General features: G+C 45.9%; 1 protein-coding gene across 1 annotated transcript in view; it reads left to right on the top strand.

Moving 5' to 3' along the window:
- mbnl3 (muscleblind-like splicing regulator 3) overlaps positions 1-20977 on the top strand; it is a 95970-nt gene that overhangs the window by 68463 nt on the left and 6530 nt on the right. The window contains exons 3-8 of the mRNA XM_039012438.1: positions 294-479; positions 805-1017; positions 1152-1385; positions 8897-9047; positions 12287-12397; positions 17906-18000. Coding sequence (XP_038868366.1) covers positions 294-479; positions 805-1017; positions 1152-1385; positions 8897-9047; positions 12287-12397; positions 17906-18000 — 990 coding nt within the window. The remainder of the gene's footprint in view (positions 1-293; positions 480-804; positions 1018-1151; positions 1386-8896; positions 9048-12286; positions 12398-17905; positions 18001-20977) is intronic.

The raw sequence follows: 20977 nt of genomic DNA, 5'->3' as shown, positions 1-20977 counted from the left end.
GAAGTAGTGCACTATATAGAGAATAGGGTGCCATTTGGGACGTACCCCAAGTGATAGAGCTTGAACAGCTTTTCCTCCTAAATGACATGGAGGTCTCCATCTTGTTGTCTTTATGGCTGTCCTGTCAGGGGAACCCCAGAGTGATTGATCCCCCAATCACATTACTCTCATCTTCCTGTCACTCCGGTTCATCTTTCCTAAATCTAAATAGCTAAGAGATGCCGCAATTCATCAGCTACGATGCACCACAACTCAGCTGCTCTCTCTTCTCCCCCCCCCCCCCCCCCCCCCAGGGACGCTGCACGCGTGACAATTGTAAGTACCTGCACCCCCCTCCCCACCTCAAGACCCAGCTGGAGATCAACGGGAGAAACAACCTGATCCAGCAGAAGACAGCAGCGGCCATGTTGGCCCAACAGATGCAGTTCATGCTGCCAGGAGCCCAGTTGCAGCCCATAGTGAATAGCCCACACTACACAGTGAGTACTTCATGTATAGTCCATAGTATGTAGCCCACATTACACAGTGAGTACTTCATGTATAGTCCATAGTATGTAGCCCACACTACACAGTGAGTACTTCATGTATAGTCCATAGTATGTAGCCCACACTACACAGTATTTCATGTATAGTCCATAGTATGTAGCCTACACCAAACCATCCTCATTATTTAGTCAACACATTCGATTTACACAGTTATATTTCTCCATTTATCTACAGTTTGAACCATGGCTGTTCACAGGCTGTTTCTCTCTCTGATCTCCCCTCATTTCCTCCCTCTCTCCACCTCTCATTCTCTCTCAGACTACGTTCCCTATGACTCCCAGTATGTCGTCCCTGGCCACCAGTCCCAGTATGGCGTTCAGCCCGTATCTGAGCCACATGGGTCCAGGGATGGGCCTGATGCCTGAGCTGCTACACCAGGCCCCCCTGCTGGTCCCAGGGAGCCCCACCGGCCTCCAGGTCATGGGCAACAGCAGCTCCCAGCAGAAACACATGCGGACAGACAAGCTGGAGGTATGTGTTGTTTGTGTCTTTGCCGTAGCCCAGTCTGTAGCAGAGAAATAGAATGATATAATAGAATCATTCTTGTTCTGTGGTCCGAACTCCTTCTCTGACTGTGCCAACCCCCCAACCCTAACACCACCCAGGTATGTCGTGAGTTCCAGAGGGGTAACTGCACGCGGGGCGAGGGCGACTGCCGCTACGCCCACCCTATGGAGGCAGCCATGGTGGACGGCAGTGAAAACTCAGTCATCGTCTGTATGGACTACATCAAGGGCCGCTGCTCCAGGGACAAGTGCAAGTACTTCCACCCCCCTGCCCACCTGCAGGCAAGGATTAAGGCCGCCCAGCACCAGGCCAGCCAAACCGCCAACGCCATGGTGAGTCATGGTAAACACTAGTGATGGGATAAATATTGATACAATTGCATATCGCAATATTATTTTGGTCAATATTATATCAATACTTTGAATTTACGTGTTTTTTGTGGGGGGTTTTGTATGTAGCGTTAGCTACTGCTAGTCGGCTGTACCTGAGCCAAAACTCTGGTCTTTTTTGTCCTATATCTTGTTCTCCATCTTATTTTTAAATAGGCAGCGCTAGCTAAAGGCTAGAGCTGCCGCTTTCAAGGGGCGGGACACTAATCCGGACGCTTATAAAAAATCCCGCTATGCCCTCAGACAAACCATCAAACAGGCAAAGCGTCAGTACAGGATTAAGATTGATTCCTACGACACCGGCTCTGATGTGGCAGGGCTTGAAACTATTACGGACTATAAAGGGAAACCCAGCCGCAAGCTGCCCAGTGACGTGAGCCTACCAGACGAGCGAAATGCCTTTTACGTTCGCTTCGAGGCAAGCGACACTGAAGCATGCATGAGAGCACCAGTTGTTCCCTTAGGACTATGTGATAACGCTCTTGGTAGCTGATGTGAGGAAGACCTTCAAACAGGTCAACATTCACAAGGCCGCGGGGCCAGAAGAATTACCAGGGCGTGTACTCAAAGCATGCGCGCACCAACTGGCAAGTGTCTTCACTGACATTTTCAATCTCTCCCTGACCGAGTCTGTAATACTTACATGTTTCAAGCAGACCACAATAGTCCCTGTGTCCAAGGAAGCTAAGGTAACCTGCCTAAATGATTACCGCCATGTAGCAATCACGTCGGTAGCCATGAAGTGCTTGGAGTGGAGCGGGTCAAGAGTTTCAAGTTCCTTGGTGTCCACATCACCAACGAACTATCATGGTCCAAACACACCAAGACAGTCGTGAAGAGGGCATGACAACACCCCCCATCACTGCGGCCAAGCTTCCTGCCATCCAGGACCTGTATACTAGGCAGTGTCAGAGGAAAGCCACAAAAATGGTCAAAACTCCAGTCACCCAAGTCATAGACTGTTCTCTCTGCTACCGCACAGCAAGCGATACCGGAGCGCCAAGTCTAAGACCAAAAGGCTCCTTAATAACAGCTTCTACCCCCAAGCCATAAGACTGCTGAACAATTAATCAAATGGCCACCCGGACTATTTACATTGACCCCCCCTCGCTGTTTATTATCTATGCGTAGTCACTTCACCCTTACCTACATGTACCTCGACTAACCTTCTACCCCCACATTGACTCGGTACCTGTAACCCCTGTATATAGCCTCATTATTGTTATTTTGTTGTTACTTTTTAAATACTTTTTTTCTTTAGTTTATTTGGTAAATATTTTCTTAACTCTTCTTGAACTGCACTGTTGGTTAAGGGCTTGTAAGTAAGCGTTTCACGGTAAGGTCTACACTTGTTGTATTCGGCGCATGTGACAAATAAAGTTAGATTTCATTTTATTCTAATTTCAGCCGCATCTTTGGTCTGCATTGGTTCTTTGTAATCTGCGTTTATATTTTACAAAGGATGTATTTTCAGAGAGAGAGAGAGAGAGAATAGATTTCTTTTTTTAAGCATTTGTGGCATTTTTTTCTTGTTCATCTGCATTTGTTGGTCCTCTGGTCTGCTTCTAGGGGTTGATTGTTTGTCAGGCTTCACTCCCGTCAAGTTATATCATCATTCTCCTTTGTAATCCTTCATGTTTTTGCTTCTCTGTGGGTTGTTTCCTTCAACTTCACCTTCATCTATTCCCATTATGCATCACACCTCTCTCTCTCTCTCTCTCTCTCACCTCACCCCTATTTCCACTGGTTTACTGTCTGTGTCATTTGTTTGATCCTCATTGGTTGGCTGTCATCGTGGGCTCACTGCTTGGTGTGCTAACCCTGCCCCCAGCCTGTGGTATTTTGACCTTTTTATCACTATCTTTTCTGATTTCACTTTTATGTGTGTAAGTGTTTCTTCCATCATGTTAGGGTAGTAGGCTGTTTCAGAGTAGTTTGACAGGTAAGGTTTTTATGTAATTCAAAGTACATACAGTTGAAGTCAGAAGTTTACATACAGCTTAGCCAAATAAATTTAAACTCAGTTTTTCACAGTTCCTGACATTTAATCCTAGTACAAATTCCCTGTCTTAGGTCAGTTAGGATCACCACTTTATTTTAAGAATGTGAAATGTCAGAATAATAGTAGAGAGAATGATTTATTTCAGCTTTTATTTCTTTCATCACATTCCCAGTGGGTCAGAAGTTTACATAAACTCAGTTAGTATTTGGTAGCATTGCCTTTAAATTGTTTCACTTTGGTCAAATGTTTCAGGTAGCCTTCTACAAGCTTCCCACAATAAGTTGTGGGAATTTTGGCCCATTCCCCCTGACAGAGCTGGTGTAACTGAGTCAGGTTTATAGGCCTCCTTGCTCGCACACACATTTTCAGTTCTGCCCACTAATTGTCTATAGGATTGAGGTCAGGGCTTTGTGATGGCCACTCCAATACCTTGACTTTGTTGTCCTTAAGCCATTTTGCCACAACTTTGGAAGTATGCTTGGGGTCATTGTCCATTTGGAAGACCCATTTGCGACCAAGCTTTAACTTCCTGACTGATGTCTGAGATGTTGCTTCAATATATCCACATAATTTTCCTCATGATGCCATCTATTTTGTGAAGTGTGTTAACTCGAAATGACACAACGACAAGGTTCCAGTTTAACAAAGTTTACTATACCGTATGAACACACTCAAAGGTAGCCATTACACTCAAGGCTAGGTCCATCAACGACTAGACTTCCTGCGCATGCGCACTCTTGACTGAGTGATAGCCCCGTAATAACAGAAATATAGCGATACTTAAAACATGAACTTAACAATCTCCCCCTTTTCTTTAAAGACATATAAAACATCAACAACATAATTAAATGTCCATGTATTATTCAAGATCCCCATTACAAATGGGTTGGGTGACAGTTTTTATTTGTATTACTCAAGCTGCCACTTTCCATTACTGAGAGCCTGTAGGAGCGAGAGCCTGTAGGAGCACAAGACCGGATGCTCCTTTTTTAGTCAGACAGTCAGCAAGCTGTTCCTTTGTGGTCGACCACAGAATCCGCTGGATTCTCTGTGCTTGAATAAGTTCCTTGATGCTGCTAATCTCGAAGTCTTTTCTCTGTGACAGACTTGGTTGACTTCACAGCATCAACTAATGAGTAGTTGTCAGTGACACAAACTACAGGTAGAAAGTGCCGTTTTGTCCCACCAGTGTTAACCTAGCGACGCATCACTGAAGACAACTAGTTTCAAAGAGTCATCTTTTCCAACAAAGTCACTTGTTGTGATTTCAGTTTACGAACAACTTTGTTTGCCTCATGAATGGTTTGTACAGTGGCGTGTTTTGTGTTAGATGCCAAGTTGCAACCATCAAACCAGGTCTACTCTGTCTCGCAGCCCATAAAATGTGTCCTATCTTTGGCCTCAATTGACCAGCTTCAATTCCACATAGAGGGGAATTCCTTTGTACGGCTCTTGAAGAATCCATGTGGATGGGTTGAAGATTCTTGATATAGCTCTCCTGTTGCATCAGTATTTTTCCATCAACTGTAATAAACTCTATGCCAACATAACAAAAATGATCATGCTCCTCACGGCCAACCTAGAAAACAGCTTTGAGGTGTGGAATCACAGTTGAAGCAAAGGTCTGTGAGCCACCCCAGATAAAGTCATCAACATGACAGGCAAGTACTCCAGTCACATTGCAGTCTTGATCAAGCCAATAGAAGACTGCAGGATCCACTTGTGACATTTTCCCACCTGTATTCAGCATTGTTGCCTTGACTTTGTTGTACCAGTAGAGTGATCCATCTGCCAGTCCATACACACACTTTTTTAGTTTCAACAGTGTTCCTTCGCTTTTAGCTTCAGGCGGAGGTCGGATGTGAATGTCCCTTGACAGCTCTGTTCCCTGCAAAAATCCAGATTTGATGTCTATGGAATTAAGTTTCCATTTTTTCTGGCAGATCACTGACATCAGCAATCTGAGGGACTCTGAGGCGCATGTCGGTGAGTCTTTTGGGAGTTCTTTAGCAGCCAGCTCCTCAAAACCTCTAGCCACTAGACGTGCTTTAGGCACTATTCCAGTTAAGGATTCTTTAAGGGTACACACCCACCTTGTTGAGACGCATTTTTGGCTAATGTCTTTGACTTCCTCAAACACTCCATTTTTCCTCCAATTACTGAGCTCATCTAGCTTAGCTGAGTCAAATGACACGTCCTTTGTTTCAAGTACATCATCATTTTGAATGTCATTCTGTTCTTCTCGATTTTCCATTGGTTCAATTCTGATATTATCTACAAGTGACAGGTCAGCTGACCCTGTTGTACCAGAAAGTGTAGCTGGTTCAGAGTACTGCAAGTTGTACCAGTTCTTGTGTTTTACTTTTCCTGCTCGTCCAATGACGGTTGCTGTATGTGGAATACCACTTTCTCTGTCCATGTATTTAACAGTTTGTCCAGTTTTCAGATTGGAACAACCATGTTCTCTTAACACATGTGGCTGTTGTTGAATGTTTTCCTCATTTGAACGCTCAACAGTATTACCTGTGGCATGGTTGAAGGTCTCTGCTCCATTTCCTGTGTCAGTTTCAGTGTCCATATCATTGGATGCGACATCTGGTAGGTTTGTGTCTGTTACTGTGTCCTTTTTGTCATTTTCATTAGGAGACTGATTCTCAGCAACAGCCCCTCTATCTTGTTGATCATTTACTTTCCACAATCTTGAGTGATGCACCCTGACAATCATGCCTCCGTGCTTCACAAATATCACCACACCATCTTGACCAATGACTACTCCCGGTCCTTTCCACTCTTGACAGTCAACTCGTTTGTAGTACACTTTGTTTCCAGTTTCGTACTTCTCATCATCATTATTCCCTGAACTGCCGAGTAACTTCTGAAGTCTGTCAACTGTATCATGTCCAAACTGTTTGTAAAGCTTTAACAATACTTTGTGTTTTTCTTTAGTGCTCATGTTCTCTGTGACTGTCAGAATCTCCATGTGCTCTGTGTCAGTCAGAATCTCATTTTTGCATGGACTATGTGTGATGTCTTTGTCTAAAATGTTTACACAATAGTGGCCTGAGGTAGTAAGTTCAAGAGTCACTGGTTGTTTAAACATCACTGCCTTGTCATTTTTTATGTCTAGTACAGCCTCTGCCTTCTTGAGGGAAGCTTTGCTTAATAGTAAGGGGATATCTGTAGGGACCACCTCTGTTTCAATGTGACACTTAGTCTGACCAATTTTTGCTGTTATCTTAACTCTCTTGGTAGAATGGACAATTCTCCCATCTCCAAATTTGAAAGCTCTGTTGCTTGGTGTGTCAATCATATTTTGTACTTCTTTCATATTTAGTTCACTGACATAGGTATCAAGCCATTTTGCACCACACACTGTCCGTGTACATGCAGTATCAATCACAGCAGATCCTAAGGATTCAACTATAAAAATCTCAGTATCAGAAGCAGATTTATTTGAAAACAGTGTAATGTTACACTGCTCTATCTCTGTGTTTACATTTTCCTCTGTTAGTTTAACTTGTTCATTTTTATGAGGACAGTCTTTAACCCAATGGTAAGTGCTTTGACAAATAGCTCTCTTCTGGTTGTCTTGAGAACGTGACTTGTAGGGGCCTTTTCTCTGCTGCTCGGTGTTAAATGCTGCGTCACTCACATGCATTCCATCTGTTATTGGCGCGACAGACGTCTTTTCACCAAATATTATTTTTAGTGCCGACTTCATAGATGCAAAAGTCAGCACAGTACAAGCAGTCAAAGCCAACTGTTTCTCCCTACCATCTAGACAGGCAGTATCTAGCAACTTGAACCCTAACACTGCATCCGGGAGAACCATGTCGTACTTGCGCATTCTATTGTACCTCTGTTCAAAATCAATGATGTAGTCCGTCATTGCAACCGAAATATCTCTCATAACACTGTCAAAGTTTGAATATGCCTCGTAGGCACGGTCTTTCTCTTCTTTAAGAAATACAGAATCCAGTGCTGTGATCAAAGTTCCCATACCGTCATCCTTGTTCAAATCCTCAACGGATATTTCCAGTGCTGTATCTCTCGCTCTTCCCTCGAGCGATAATATCACCGCAAGTGCTTGCTTTTTCACGTCCAGATTAGTAACGCGTGTCCAGATTCCCAGTTCATTTTCCCAACTTTCGTACAACCTCTTCTCGTCGAAGCGAGGTGGCACATTGTAGTTATTAGCCATCCTCTGCTACCAATGTTAACTCGAAATGAAAAACATGAACTTAACAAAGTGCACCAGTCCCTCCTGCAGCAAAGCACCCCCACAACATGATGCTGCCACCCCCGTGCTTCACGGTTGGGATGGTGTTCTTCGACTTGCAAGTCTCACCCTTTTTCCTCCAAACATAACGATGGTCATTATGGCCAAACAGTTATATTTTTGTTTCATCAGACCAGAGGACATTTCTCCAAAAAGTACAATCTTTATCCCCATGTGCAGTTGCAAACCGTAGTCTGGCTTTTTTATGGCGGTTTTGGAGCAGTGGCTTCTTCCTTGCTGAGTGGCCTTTCAGGTTATGTCGATATAGGACTCGTTTTACTGTGGATATAGATACTTTTGTACCTGTGTCCTCCAGCATCTTCACAAGGCCCTTTGCTGTTGTTCTGTGATTGATTTGCACTTTTCGCACCAAAGTACGTTCATCTCTTGGAGACAGAACACGTCTCCTTCCTGAGCGGTATGACGGCTGTGTGGTCCCATGGTGTTTATACTTGCGTACTATTGTTTGTACAGATGAACGTGGTGCCTTCAGGCATTTGGAAATTGCTCCCAAGGATGAACCAGACTTGTGGAGGTCTACAATTTTTTTTTCTGAGGTCTTGGCTGATTTCCTTAGATTTTCCCATGATGTCAAGCAAAGAGGCACTGAGTTTGAAGGTAGGCCTTGTAATACATCCACAGGTACACCTCCAATTGACTCAAATGATGTCAATTAGCCTATCAGAAGCTTCCGGGAGAACCATGTCCATGACATCAGTTTCTGGAATTTTCCAAGCTGTTTAAAGGCACAGTCAACTTAGTGTATGTAAACTTCTGACCCACTGGATTTGTGGTACAGTGAATTATAAGTGAAATAATCTGTCTGTAAACAATTGTTGGGAAAATTACTTGTGTCATGCACAAAGTAGATGTCCTAACAGACTTGCCAAAACTATAGTTTGTTAACAAGAAATGTGTGGAGTGGTTGAAAAACTAGTTTTAATGACTCCAACATAAGTGTTTGTAAACTGCCGACTTCAACTGTAGATGCATTGTACTTGCACCATTTCTGAGCCCAAATGCTGACTCTCTCTCTCTCTCGTTCTCTCTCTCTCTCTCGTTCTCTCTCTCTCTCGTTCGTTCTCTCTCTCTCTCTCGTTCTCTCTCTCTCTCTCATTCTCTCTCTCTCTCTTTCTCCCTCTCCCTCTCTCCCCCCTTTTTCTACTTCCCCAGGCCCTGCCCCATGGGGCAATGCAACAGCTACCAAAGAGGCCCACCTTAGAGAAGAGTAACGGGGGTGGTGCTGTGTTCAACCCCAGCATGTTCCACTATCAGCAGGCCCTGGCTAACATGCAGCTGCAGCAGCCAGCCTTTATCCACCCTGGTGAGTCTAGTCTACTCTGTCAAATAGAATCATTTGGCTTTACTTTTAAAAAGTAAGTAGACTGAATTATTCATTCAATTAAGTTGGGTAAACTGATCTATCCTGAGTCTGATTTAGATAGGTGAACTAAGTGTACTGGGGAGGGCTAGCTAGGCCAGACAGACTGACATGGCAGCTTCACACCGTACTGTCATCTGGGGGTCAAGTTAACTGCCAACGGTCTAAATAAGGACTGCACATGGAAACAGCCAGAAGAAATGACACAGCAGAATGTCAAACAAACATAATGTCAAACATTAGTACTACAACATATTACTATGAACATATTGTTATGTCAAACATTAGTACTACAACATATTACTATGCACATATTGTTATGTCAAACATTAGTACTACGACATATTACTATGAACATATTGTTATGTCAAACATTAGTACTACGACATATTACTATGAACATATTAATCAGGAGTACTGATACACATACCAGTGGATGTCTATTTGATAGAGGGGATGTGTTGTGATATAGAATATATTGTAGGGACATGAGAGAAGAAAGCCGGTTCCTTGTGAGTATTGAGGAACTCTCTCTCTGTGCTGAGTGTATACAATGTGCTGTCTGGGATAGGGCTTATTGGGTGTGCTCTATCCTTCTGTCTGGGATAGGGCTTATTGGGTGTACTCTGTCCTTCTGTCTGGGATAGGGCTTATTGGGTGTACTCTGTCCTTCTGTCTGGGATAGGTCTTATTGGGTGTACTCTGTCCTTCTGTCTGGGATAGAGCTTATTGGGTGTACTCTGTCCTTCTGTCTGGGATAGGGCTTATTGGGTGTACTCTGTCCTTCTGTCTGGGATAGGGCTTATTGGGTGTACTCTGTCCTTCTGTCTGGGATAGAGCTTATTGGGTGTGCTCTATCCTTCTGTCTGGGATAGGGCTTATTGGGTGTACTCTGTCCTTCTGTCTGGGATAGGTCTTATTGGGTGTACTCTGTCCTTCTGTCTGGGATAGGGCTTATTGGGTGTACTCTGTCCTTCTGTCTGGGATAGAGCTTATTGGGTGTACTCTGTCCTTCTGTCTGGGATAGGGCTTATTGGGTGTACTCTGTCCTTCTGTCTGGGATAGGGCTTATTGGGTGTACTCTGTCCTTCTGTCTGGGATAGGGCTTATTGGGTGTACTCTGTCCTTCTGTCTGGGATAGGGCTTATTGGGTGTACTCTGTCCTTCTGTCTGGGATAGGTCTTATTGGGTGTACTCTGTCCTTCTGTCTGGGATAGAGCTTATTGGGTGTACTCTGTCCTTCTGTCTGGGATAGGGCTTATTGGGTGTACTCTGTCCTTCTGTCTGGGATAGGGCTTATTGGGTGTACTCTGTCCTTCTGTCTGGGATAGGGCTTATTGGGTGTACTCTGTCCTTCCCTCCTACTCTCACTCTATTTTTCTCTCCTTCTTTCTCCCTCTCTGTCCCCTGCACTCTGTGTCTTTGTCCCATGCTTAACTGGTCCCCTGCTATCACGCACAAATACTGGCACAATCTGCTCTAGGTGGCCTAAAGTATGCAGCAACAGCACCCAGCACACTCTGGGAGAGAATGTATATATCTCTGACTGATCCACTCCTCCACTTTCCTCAGCTGTTCCATCATCAGGTCTATATTGCTATTAAAGTAGCACAATAACAATTGATATGCCGTATCCATCCAAACTTAACAGCAATGAGCAATTGAACACTATTAATGCTCTCTGCATCCTATGCCCTCCACTGCTCTGTCCCGTGTTCTGTGTTCTGTCTGTCTGCCTTTAAGCCTCCATGTTGTCTCTGCTGTGTTCTAGTTGACTGTGACAGGATATATTAGCCATTATTTACACGCTGTTCTTGTGGCTTGCACTAACCTGAATGTTGTTTTTGTCTTGTCCTGTTGTCTGTCGTCACTCTCTCTGTGTCAATCACTCCTCCCCCTTTGCTCCCCTCCTCCATCCTCTCATCACCTCCTTCTGTTGTCCCCATCTTCCTTCCCCTCATCCCCCTCTCTCCCCCTCTCTGCATGCTGTGGCAGGCTCAGTCCTGTGCATGGCGCCATCAGGAGGCATGGGTAGGTCGGCTCAGTCACTCACTGCTGCTGGGGGCTTGGAAGAGACTGTGGTTGGCCAGATAGCTAGGAGAGAGGGGGGGTTGGTAGTAGATGGGCTCTGCGGTTGGCCAGATAGCTAGGAGGGGGGGGGGGGTTGGTAGTAGATGGACTCTGTGGTTGGCCAGATAGCTAGGAGAGAGGGGGGGTTGGTAGTAGATGGACTCTGTGGTTGGCCAGATAGCTAGGAGAGAGGGGGGTTGGTAGTAGATGGACTCTGTGGTTGGCCAGATAGCTAGGAGAGAGGGGGGGTTGGTAGTAGATGGACTCTGTGGTTGGCCAGATAGCTAGGAGAGAGGGGGGTTGGTAGTAGATGGACTCTGTGGTTGGCCAGATAGCTAGGAGAGAGGGGGGTTGGTAGTAGATGGACTCTGTGGTTGGCCAGATAGCTAGGAGAGAGGGGGGGTTGGTAGTAGATGGACTCTGTGGTTGGCCAGATAGCTAGGAGAGAGTGGGGGGTTGGTAGTAGATGGACTCTGTGGTTGGCCAGATAGCTAGGAGAGAGGGGGGGGGGGGGGGGGTTGGTAGTAGATGGACTCTGTGGTTGGCCAGATAGCTAGGAGAGAGGGGGGGAATGATCAGCAACACGTCCTCTGAAGATAGTGGATGTAGTTCTCAGATTGTAGTAAAGTAGTTCTAGTTGTAGTAGATTCTAGAATCATAGTTCAGTTCCAGACCCCAACACCAAGAACCTAGGAGGATATGACAGGAGATATTAGTCATTTTGGAGCCTTCACGTTGTCCCACTGGTGTCTGCCTGTCCTCTGTCTGCCTGTCTGCCGGTCTGTCTGTCTATCTGCCACTGTGCTTGCACATGTCATCCCACTTTCATTTCTGACACACAAAAAAACAAATTATTTCAACATTTTATTTGTGTATTATTAGAGTTTGCTAGAGTGTGTGTGTGTCTCTATGTCAGCTCAGATATCTCAGTCCCAGCCTAGTCAGTATGAGGTTAATGGTCTCCCAGGTTGTGTCCAAAATAGCACCCTATTATATATATATATATAGTGCACTACTTTTGACCTCTGGGCTCTGGTCAAAAGTAGTGCACTATGTAGGAAATAGGGTGCCATTTAGGATTCAGTTTAAGCCTGCTGCCCCGTCTCTTGTAGGGCTTATGAAAGGGCCGGCCCCGCTGGCAGTGGATGGCCGTTGGGAGAGGCGGGACTGGAGCAGCTGCAGGCACCCCCACAGCCGCCTCTTGTCAGCGCCTGGATTCACTGGTGAGGGGAATCCACAGCTGGTCTCCCCCTCTACCTGACCCTCTACATCCCCCTCTACCTAGCCTTCTACCTCCCCCTCTACCTAGCCTACTACCTCCCCCTCTACCGCCCTCTCTACCTGACCCTCTACCTCCCCCTCTACCTAGCCTACTACCTCCCCCTCTACCTCCCCCTCTACCTAGCCTTCTACCTCCGCTCTACCGCCCACTCTACCTAGCCTTCTACCTCCCCCTCTACCTGACCCTCTACCTCCCCCTCTACCTCCCCCTCCACCTAGCCTTCTACCTCCCCCTCTGCCTCCCTCTCTACCTGACCCTCTACCTCCCCCTAGCTAGCCCTTTGCCTCCCTCTCTACCTGACCCTCTACCTCCCCCTCTACCTCACCCTCCACCTAGCCTTCTACCTCCCCCTCTGCCTCCCTCTCTACCTGACCCTCTACCTCCCCCTATCTAGCCCTCTACCTCTCCTCTACCTCCCCCTCTACCTAGCCTACTACCTCCCCCTCTACCGCCCTCTCTACCTGACCCTCTACCTCCCTCTCTACCTGACCCTCTACCTCCCCCTCTGCCTCCCTCTCTACCTGACCCTCTACCTCCCCCATCTAGCCCTCTACCTCTCCTCTACCTCCCCCTCTACCTGACCCTTTACTTTCCACTCTACCTCCCCTTTACCTCCCCTCTACCTACTATAGCTGTATTTGACCAACTCTACCCTCTCTAACTCTGAGTGCATCGCAATAATATTTCCTTCTCCTGAAGTGCACACTGGTTCACCTGACATAGGAAGGTCTAGTTGAAAGACCCCTGAGTCTCTCCGTACAGTAAGACTGAGGCTATGTCCGAATTATCTCTCCTTCCTCCAAAAGTGTGGACTTGTTCACTTCCTTTCACTGATTTGAAAGGAAATGACTGGTGTAAGAAATATGGTGGAAATTTCCACTAGCCAATGCCTCCACCAATCCAATTATTTTATATTTATGGAAGTAGTGAACCAGTGCACAGGGCAGGCTCAGCAGCCTTGAAACGAATACTCTTACTGTATCTAGGGGAAGGTAGCTCCTCTCACTGTATCTAGGGGAAGGTAGCTCCTCTCACTGTATCTAGGGGAAGGTAGCTCCTCTTAATGTATCTAGGGGAAGGTAGCTCCTCTCACTGTATCTAGGGGAAGGTAGCTCCTCTTACTGTATCTAGGGGAAGGTAGCTCCTCTTAATGTATCTAGGGGAAGGTAGCTCCTCTTACTGTATCTAGGGGAAGGTAGCTCCTCTTAATGTATCTAGGGGAAGGTAGCTCCTCTCACTGTATCTAGGGGAAGGTAGCTCCTCTCACTGTATCTAGGGGGTGGTAGCTCCTCTTAATGTATCTAGGGGAAGGTAGCTCCTCTTACTGTATCTAGGGGAAGGTAGCTCCTCTCACTGCATCTAGGGGAAGGTAGCTCCTCTTACTGTATCTAGGGGAAGGTAGCTCCTCTTACTGTATCTGGGGGAAGGTAGCTCCTCTCACTGTATCTAGGGGAAGGTAGCTCCTCTTAATGTATCTAGGGGAAGGTAGCTCCTCTCACTGTATCTAGGGGAAGGTAGCTCCTCTTACTGTATCTAGGGAAAGGTAACTCCTCTTACTGTATCTAAGGGGATCTAGGGGAAGGTGTATCTAGGGGAAGGTAGCTCCTCTCACTGTATCTAGGGGAAGGTAGCTCCTCTTACTGTATCTAGGGGAAGGTAGCTCCTCTTACCGTATCTAGGGGGAGGTAGCTCCTCTCACTGTATCTAGGGGGAGGTAGCTCCTCTTACTGTATCTAGGGAAAGGTAACTCCTCTTACTGTATCTAGGGGGTGGTAGCTCCTCTTACTGTATCTAGGGGGATCTAGGGGAAGGTGTATCTAGGGGAAGGTAGCTCCTCTTACTGTATCTAGGGGAAGGTAGCTCCTCTTACTGTATCTAGGGGAAGGTAGCTCCTCTCACTGTATCTAGGGGAAGGTAGCTCCTCTCACTGTATCTAGGGGAAGGTAGCTCCTCTCACTGTATCTAGGGGAAGGTAGCCCCTCTCACTGTATCTAGGGGAAGGTAGCTCCTCTTACTGTATCTAGGGGAAGGTAGCTCCTCTCACTGTATCTAGGGGAAGGTAGCTCCTCTTACTGTATCTAGGGAAAGGTAACTCCTCTTACTGTATCTAGGGGGTGGTAGCTCCTCTTACTGTATCTAAGGGAAGGTAGCTCCTCTCACTGTATCTAAGGGAAGGTAGCTCCTCTTACTGTATCTAACGGGATCTAGGGGAAGGTGTATCTAGGGGAAGGTAGCTCCTCTTACTGTATCTAGGGGAAGGTAGCTCCTCTTACTGTATCTGGGGGAAGGTAGCTCCTCTCACTGTATCTAGGGGAAGGTAGCTCCTCTTAATGTATCTAGGGGAAGGTAGCTCCTCTCACTGTATCTAGGGGAAGGTAGCTCCTCTTACTGTATCTAGGGAAAGGTAACTCCTCTTACTGTATCTAAGGGGATCTAGGGGAAGGTGTATCTAGGGGAAGGTAGCTCCTCTCACTGTATCTAGGGGAAGGTAGCTCCTCTTACTGTATCTAGGGGAAGGTAGCTCCTCTTACCGTATCTAGGGGGAGGTAGCTCCTCTCACTGTATCTAGGGGGAGGTAGCTCCTCTTACTGTATCTAGGGAAAGGTAACTCCTCTTACTGTATCTAGGGGGTGGTAGCTCCTCTTACTGTATCTAGGGGGATCTAGGGGAAGGTGTGTCTAGGGGAAGGTAGCTCCTCTTACTGTATCTAGGGGAAGGTAGCTCCTCTTACTGTATCTAGGGGAAGGTAGCTCCTCTCACTGTATCTAGGGGAAGGTAGCTCCTCTCACTGTATCTAGGGGAAGGTAGCTCCTCTCACTGTATCTAGGGGAAGGTAGCCCCTCTCACTGTATCTAGGGGAAGGTAGCTCCTCTTACTGTATCTAGGGGAAGGTAGCTCCTCTCACTGTATCTAGGGGAAGGTAGCTCCTCTTACTGTATCTAGGGAAAGGTAACTCCTCTTACTGTATCTAGGGGGTGGTAGCTCCTCTTACTGTATCTAAGGGAAGGTAGCTCCTCTCACTGTATCTAAGGGAAGGTAGCTCCTCTTACTGTATCTAACGGGATCTAGGGGAAGGTGTATCTAGGGGAAGGTAGCTCCTCTCACTGTATCTAGGGGAAGGTAGCTCCTCTTACTGTATCTAGGGGAAGGTAGCTCCTCTCACTGTATCTAGGGGAAGGTAGCTCCTCTTACTGTATCTAGGGAAAGGTAACTCCTCTTACTGTATCTAGGGGGTGGTAGCTCCTCTTACTGTATCTAGGGGAAGGTAGCTCCTCTTACTGTATCTGGGGGAAGGTAGCTCCTCTCACTGTATCTAGGGGAAGGTAGCTCCTCTTAATGTATCTAGGGGAAGGTAGCTCCTCTCACTGTATCTAGGGGAAGGTAGCTCCTCTTACTGTATCTAGGGAAAGGTAACTCCTCTTACTGTATCTAAGGGGATCTAGGGGAAGGTGTATCTAGGGGAAGGTAGCTCCTCTCACTGTATCTAGGGGAAGGTAGCTCCTCTTACTGTATCTAGGGGAAGGTAGCTCCTCTTACTGTATCTAGGGGGAGGTAGCTCCTCTCACTGTATCTAGGGGGAGGTAGCTCCTCTTACTGTATCTAGGGAAAGGTAACTCCTCTTACTGTATCTAGGGGGTGGTAGCTCCTCTTACTGTATCTAGGGGGATCTAGGGGAAGGTGTATCTAGGGGAAGGTAGCTCCTCTTACTGTATCTAGGGGAAGGTAGCTCCTCTTACTGTATCTAGGGGAAGGTAGCTCCTCTCACTGTATCTAGGGGAAGGTAGGTCCTCTTACTGTATCTAGGGGAAGGTAGCTCCTCTTACTGTATCTAGGGGAAGGTAGCTCCTCTCACTGTATCTAGGGGAAGGTAGCTCCTCTCACTGTATCTAGGTGAAGGTAGCTCCTCTTACTGTATCTAGGGGAAGGTAGCTCCTCTCACTGTATCTAGGGGAAGGTAGCTCCTCTTACTGTATCTAGGGAAAGGTAACTCCTCTTACTGTATCTAGGGGGTGGTAGCTCCTCTTACTGTATCTAAGGGAAGGTAGCTCCTCTCACTGTATCTAAGGGAAGGTAGCTCCTCTTACTGTATCTAACGGGATCTAGGGGAAGGTGTATCTAGGGGAAGGTAGCTCCTCTCACTGTATCTAGGGGAAGGTAGCTCCTCTTACTGTATCTAGGGGAAGGTAGCTCCTCTTACTGTATCTAGGGGAAGGTAGCTCCTCTCACTGTATCTAGGGGAAGGTAGCTCCTCTCACTGTATCTAGGGGAAGGTAGCTCCTCTCACTGTATCTAGGGGAAGGTAGCTCCTCTCACTGTATCTAGGGGAAGGTAGCTCCTCTCACTGTATCTAGGGGAAGGTAGCTCCTCTCACTGTATCTAGGGGAAGGTAGCTCCTCTTACTGTATCTAGGGGAAGGTAGCTCCTCTTACTGTATGTAGGGGGAGGTAGCTCTTACTGTAAAATCAGAAAGTGTGTGTGTGTGTGCGCGTGTCAGTGTTTGTGCTTTTCTATAAGCTGTGTTTCTGTTTTTTATGCATGTCCTACCCGGTATTCGTTTTTTCATCCATACCCTTCTGCATTTAACATGATGATGCTGATTTCTACACAAACGGCCTGTATACCTGTCTGTTGCATTTGTTTGTTTCTGATGTATTCATTCCCTTTTTGAAACGGCACGTGGTGCATCACACTCCCACAGAATTGTTGGAAAGTAGTGCACCCAAAGGGAATAGGGTGCCATTTGGGACGCAGACTATCTGACCTTTCACTTTAATGAAATCATCCCATAATGTGAGTCAGGAGGGAGATGGTGACTTTGTCCCAAACAGCACCCTGTTCTCTTTATGGAACACTACTTTTGACCACGACCCTTACACACTGCTATCTCCTTCCCATCTCCTTCCCTTATTTTTAGAATATTTCCTCAACATATTAATGTGATTCAGTTATGTGATAAGATGACAAATGATAAGGATGACAAATGTCATATTATATTAGCTAATGCCTTTACGTTTTTGTGTGAGTCTGTGGTTCACAGAAATAGTATTTTGCTTCTTTTTTCTGTTATTCATTTGCTCCCTCCCTACACATGTACTCCCTCCATCTGAATACAATTATCAGATGCCTTAGTCTGATTCGATTGTATGAAATAGGATTTCTGACATATTTTGTTAACGACTATTAGATTTGAGACAATATTGAATATTGTTCCTCAGTTTTAACATAGTTGGTTCTCCTTTAATTGGAATAAGTCATGTCATTTAATTTTTCTCTTATTTCATTTGCATGTCTCGGTTCTTGTTGAAACCCCTCACCCCCTGGCAATGTCGTCACATGACTTCTTGCCATGACTTTTACTCCTCTTCCACATTTCGCCATGGTAACCATAACATCCCCCCCTCCCCCCCCCCATCCCCCCTGTCTCTTGTCCAACTCGCCTGAATAAAAGTACCCATGATGCACGGTGCCACCACCTCCACTGTTTCGTCGGCCTCGACCCCAGTCACCAATGTTCCTTTCGCAGAATCAGCCGCCTCCAATCAGGTTTGTCCCTTCATTTTGGGTTCTCTCTTTGGTTTCTATCTGTATGGTGTCAGGTCTTTGGCCATTAAGACTCCCATTTTTTATAATTTAATATACATACATACTGTATGTGTTTCACATTTCACTTTTTTCAGTCACTGTTTAATGTGACACACTGAAAATAGATTTTTGGGGTGGATTCTGTTGCATTAGGGTCTAGTGTTAAGCCATCTGTGTCACTCTGTCTGTCTCTGTCTGTCAAATAAAATAACATTTTATTCGTCACATGCTTCAAAAACAGCAGGTGTAGACAAACAGTTAAATGCTTACTTACAGGCCCTTCCCAAAAATACAGAGATCATTTTTTGTTACTGAAATAATAGAAAAGTAAAACACGTAATAATAGAATTAATAATAAATATACAATGAGTAACGATAACTTGGCTATATACACGGGGTACGAGGACCAAGTCAATGTGCAGGGGTACGAGGTAATTGAGGTAGATACAGTATATACATATAGGTAGGGTTAAAGTGACAGATAATAAATAGTAGCAGCAGCGTATGTGAAAAAAGTTAGTGCAAAAAGGGTCAATGCAGATAGTTAAATAGTTAACCAAATAGCTACCTGGACTAATTATTTAGCAGTCTTATGGCTTCGATGTAGAAGCTGTTTAATGTCCTGTTGGTTCCAGACTTGGTGCATTAGTACCTCTTGTCATGCAGTAGCAGAGTGAACAGTCTATGACTTGGGTGGCTGGAGTCTTTGACCATTTTTAAGGCCTTCCTCTGACACCGCTTGGTATAGACGACCTGGATTTCCTGTTGATGTGAGCCATGACCAGCCTTTCAAAGCCCCATAGCACTCAGATGTGAGTGCTATGGGGCGATAGTCATTTAGACAGGTTATCTTGGCATTCTTGGTCATAGGGAATATGATGGTCTGCTTGAAACATGTAGGTATTATAGACTGGGTCAGGGAGAGGTTGAAAATGTCAGTGAAGACACTTGCCAGCTGGTCAGCGCATGCTCGGAGTACGCATCCTGGTAATCAGTCTGGCCCTGTGGCCTTGTGAATGTTAACCTGTTTAAAGGTCTTACTCACAGCGGCTACAGAGAGCGTGATCACACAATCGTCCGGAACAGCTGGTGCGCTCATGCATGGTTCAGTGTGGCTTTCCTCAAAGCGAGCATAGAAGGCATTTAGCTCTTCTGGTAGGCTCATGCCACTGGGCAGCTCGCGTCTGTGTTTCCCTTTGTAATCTGGGATAGTTTGCAAGCCCTGCCAAATCCGACAAGCGTCAGAGCTGGTGTCGTAGGATTCGATCTTAGTCCTATATTGATGCTTTGCCTATTCGATAGTTCATCAGATAGAGTAAAGCGGTTTCTTATAAGCGTCCAGATTATTGTCCCGCTCCTTGAAAGTGGCAGCTCTAGCCTTTACCATGGCTTCTGGTTGGGACATGTACGTATGGTCACTGTGGGGACGACGTCGTCCATGGACTTATTATCGAAGCCGGTGGTTGATGTGGTAGTCTCCTCAATGCCATTAGATGAATCCTGGAACATATTCCAACCTGTGCTAGCAAAACAGTCCTGTAGCTTAGCATCCGCTGCATCGGACCACTTCCGTATTAAGCGAGTCACTGTTTGAGGTTTTGCTTGTAAGCAGGAATCAGAAGGATAGAGTTATGGTCAGATTTTCCAAATGGAGGGCGCGAGGAAGAGCTTTGTATGCATTTATATGTGTGGAGTAAAGGTGATCTAAAGTTTTTTTCACGTGTAGTTGCACAGGTGACATGCTGGTAGAAATTAGGTAAAATGATTTAAGTTATTCCTGCATTAAAATCCCTGCTACTAGGAGCGTCGCTTCTGGATGAGCATTTTCTTGTGTGCTTATGGCCCTAAACAGCTCGTTGAATGCCGTCTTAGTGCCAGCATCGGTTTGTGGTGGTAAATAGACAGCTACGAAAAATATAGATGAAAACTCTCTTGGTGAATAGTATGGTCTACAGCTTATCATGAGGTATTCTAACTCAAGCAAGCAGAACCTCAAGACTTCCTAATATTAGAGCTTGCGCACCAACTGTTGTTAACAAAGAGACGCATACCTCCCCCCTTGAGCTTACCCAACTGCCGTTCTGTCCTGACGATGCATAGAAAAAACAATTAGATGTACCGTGTATTCGGAAAGTATTCAGACCCCGTGACATTTTCCAAACTTTGTTATGTTACAGCCTTATTCTAAAATGTATTAAACTGTTTTTTTCCCTCATCAATCTACACACAATACCCCATAATGACAAAGCAAAAACAGGTTTATATATATATATAAAAAAAACTGAAATATCACATTTACATAAGGACCTTTGGCAGCGATTATAGGCACACCTGTATTTGGGGAGTTTCTCCCATTCTTCTCTGCAGATCCTCTCAAGCTCTGTCAGGTTGGTTGGGGAGCGTCGCTGCACAGCTATTTTCAGGTCTCTCCAGAGATCTTCGATCTGGTTCAAGTCCGGGCTCTGGCTGGGCCACTCAAGGAAATTCAGAAACTTGTCCCGAAGCCACTCCTGCGTTGTCTTGGCTGAGTGCTTAGGGTCATTGTCCCATTGGAAGGTAAACCTTCGCCCCAGTCTAAGGTACTGAGCGCTCTGGAGCAGGTTTTCATGCTGCCACCACCATGCTTCACCGTAGGGATGGTGCCAGGTTTTCTCCAGACGTGACGCTTGGCATTTAGGCCAAAGAGTTCCAGCTTGGTTTCATCAGACCAGAGAATCTTGTTTCTCATGGTCTGAGAGTCATTTAGGTGCCTTTTGGCAAACTCCAAGCAGGCTGTCATGTGCCTTTTACTGATGAGTGGCTTCCGTCTAACCACTCTACCATAAAGACTTGATTGGTGGAGTGCTGCAAAGATGTGTGTCCTTCTGGAAGGTTCTCCCATCTCTACAGAGGAACTCTTGAGCTCTGTCAGAGACCATCAGATTCTTGGTCACCCTTC

The sequence above is a fragment of the Salvelinus namaycush genome, chromosome 17, assembly GCF_016432855.1.
Source record: "Salvelinus namaycush isolate Seneca chromosome 17, SaNama_1.0, whole genome shotgun sequence".
NCBI lineage: Eukaryota > Metazoa > Chordata > Actinopteri > Salmoniformes > Salmonidae > Salvelinus > Salvelinus namaycush.
The sequence above is the reverse complement of the archived record's forward strand: the minus strand, read 5'-3'. Positions and strand labels throughout refer to the sequence as shown.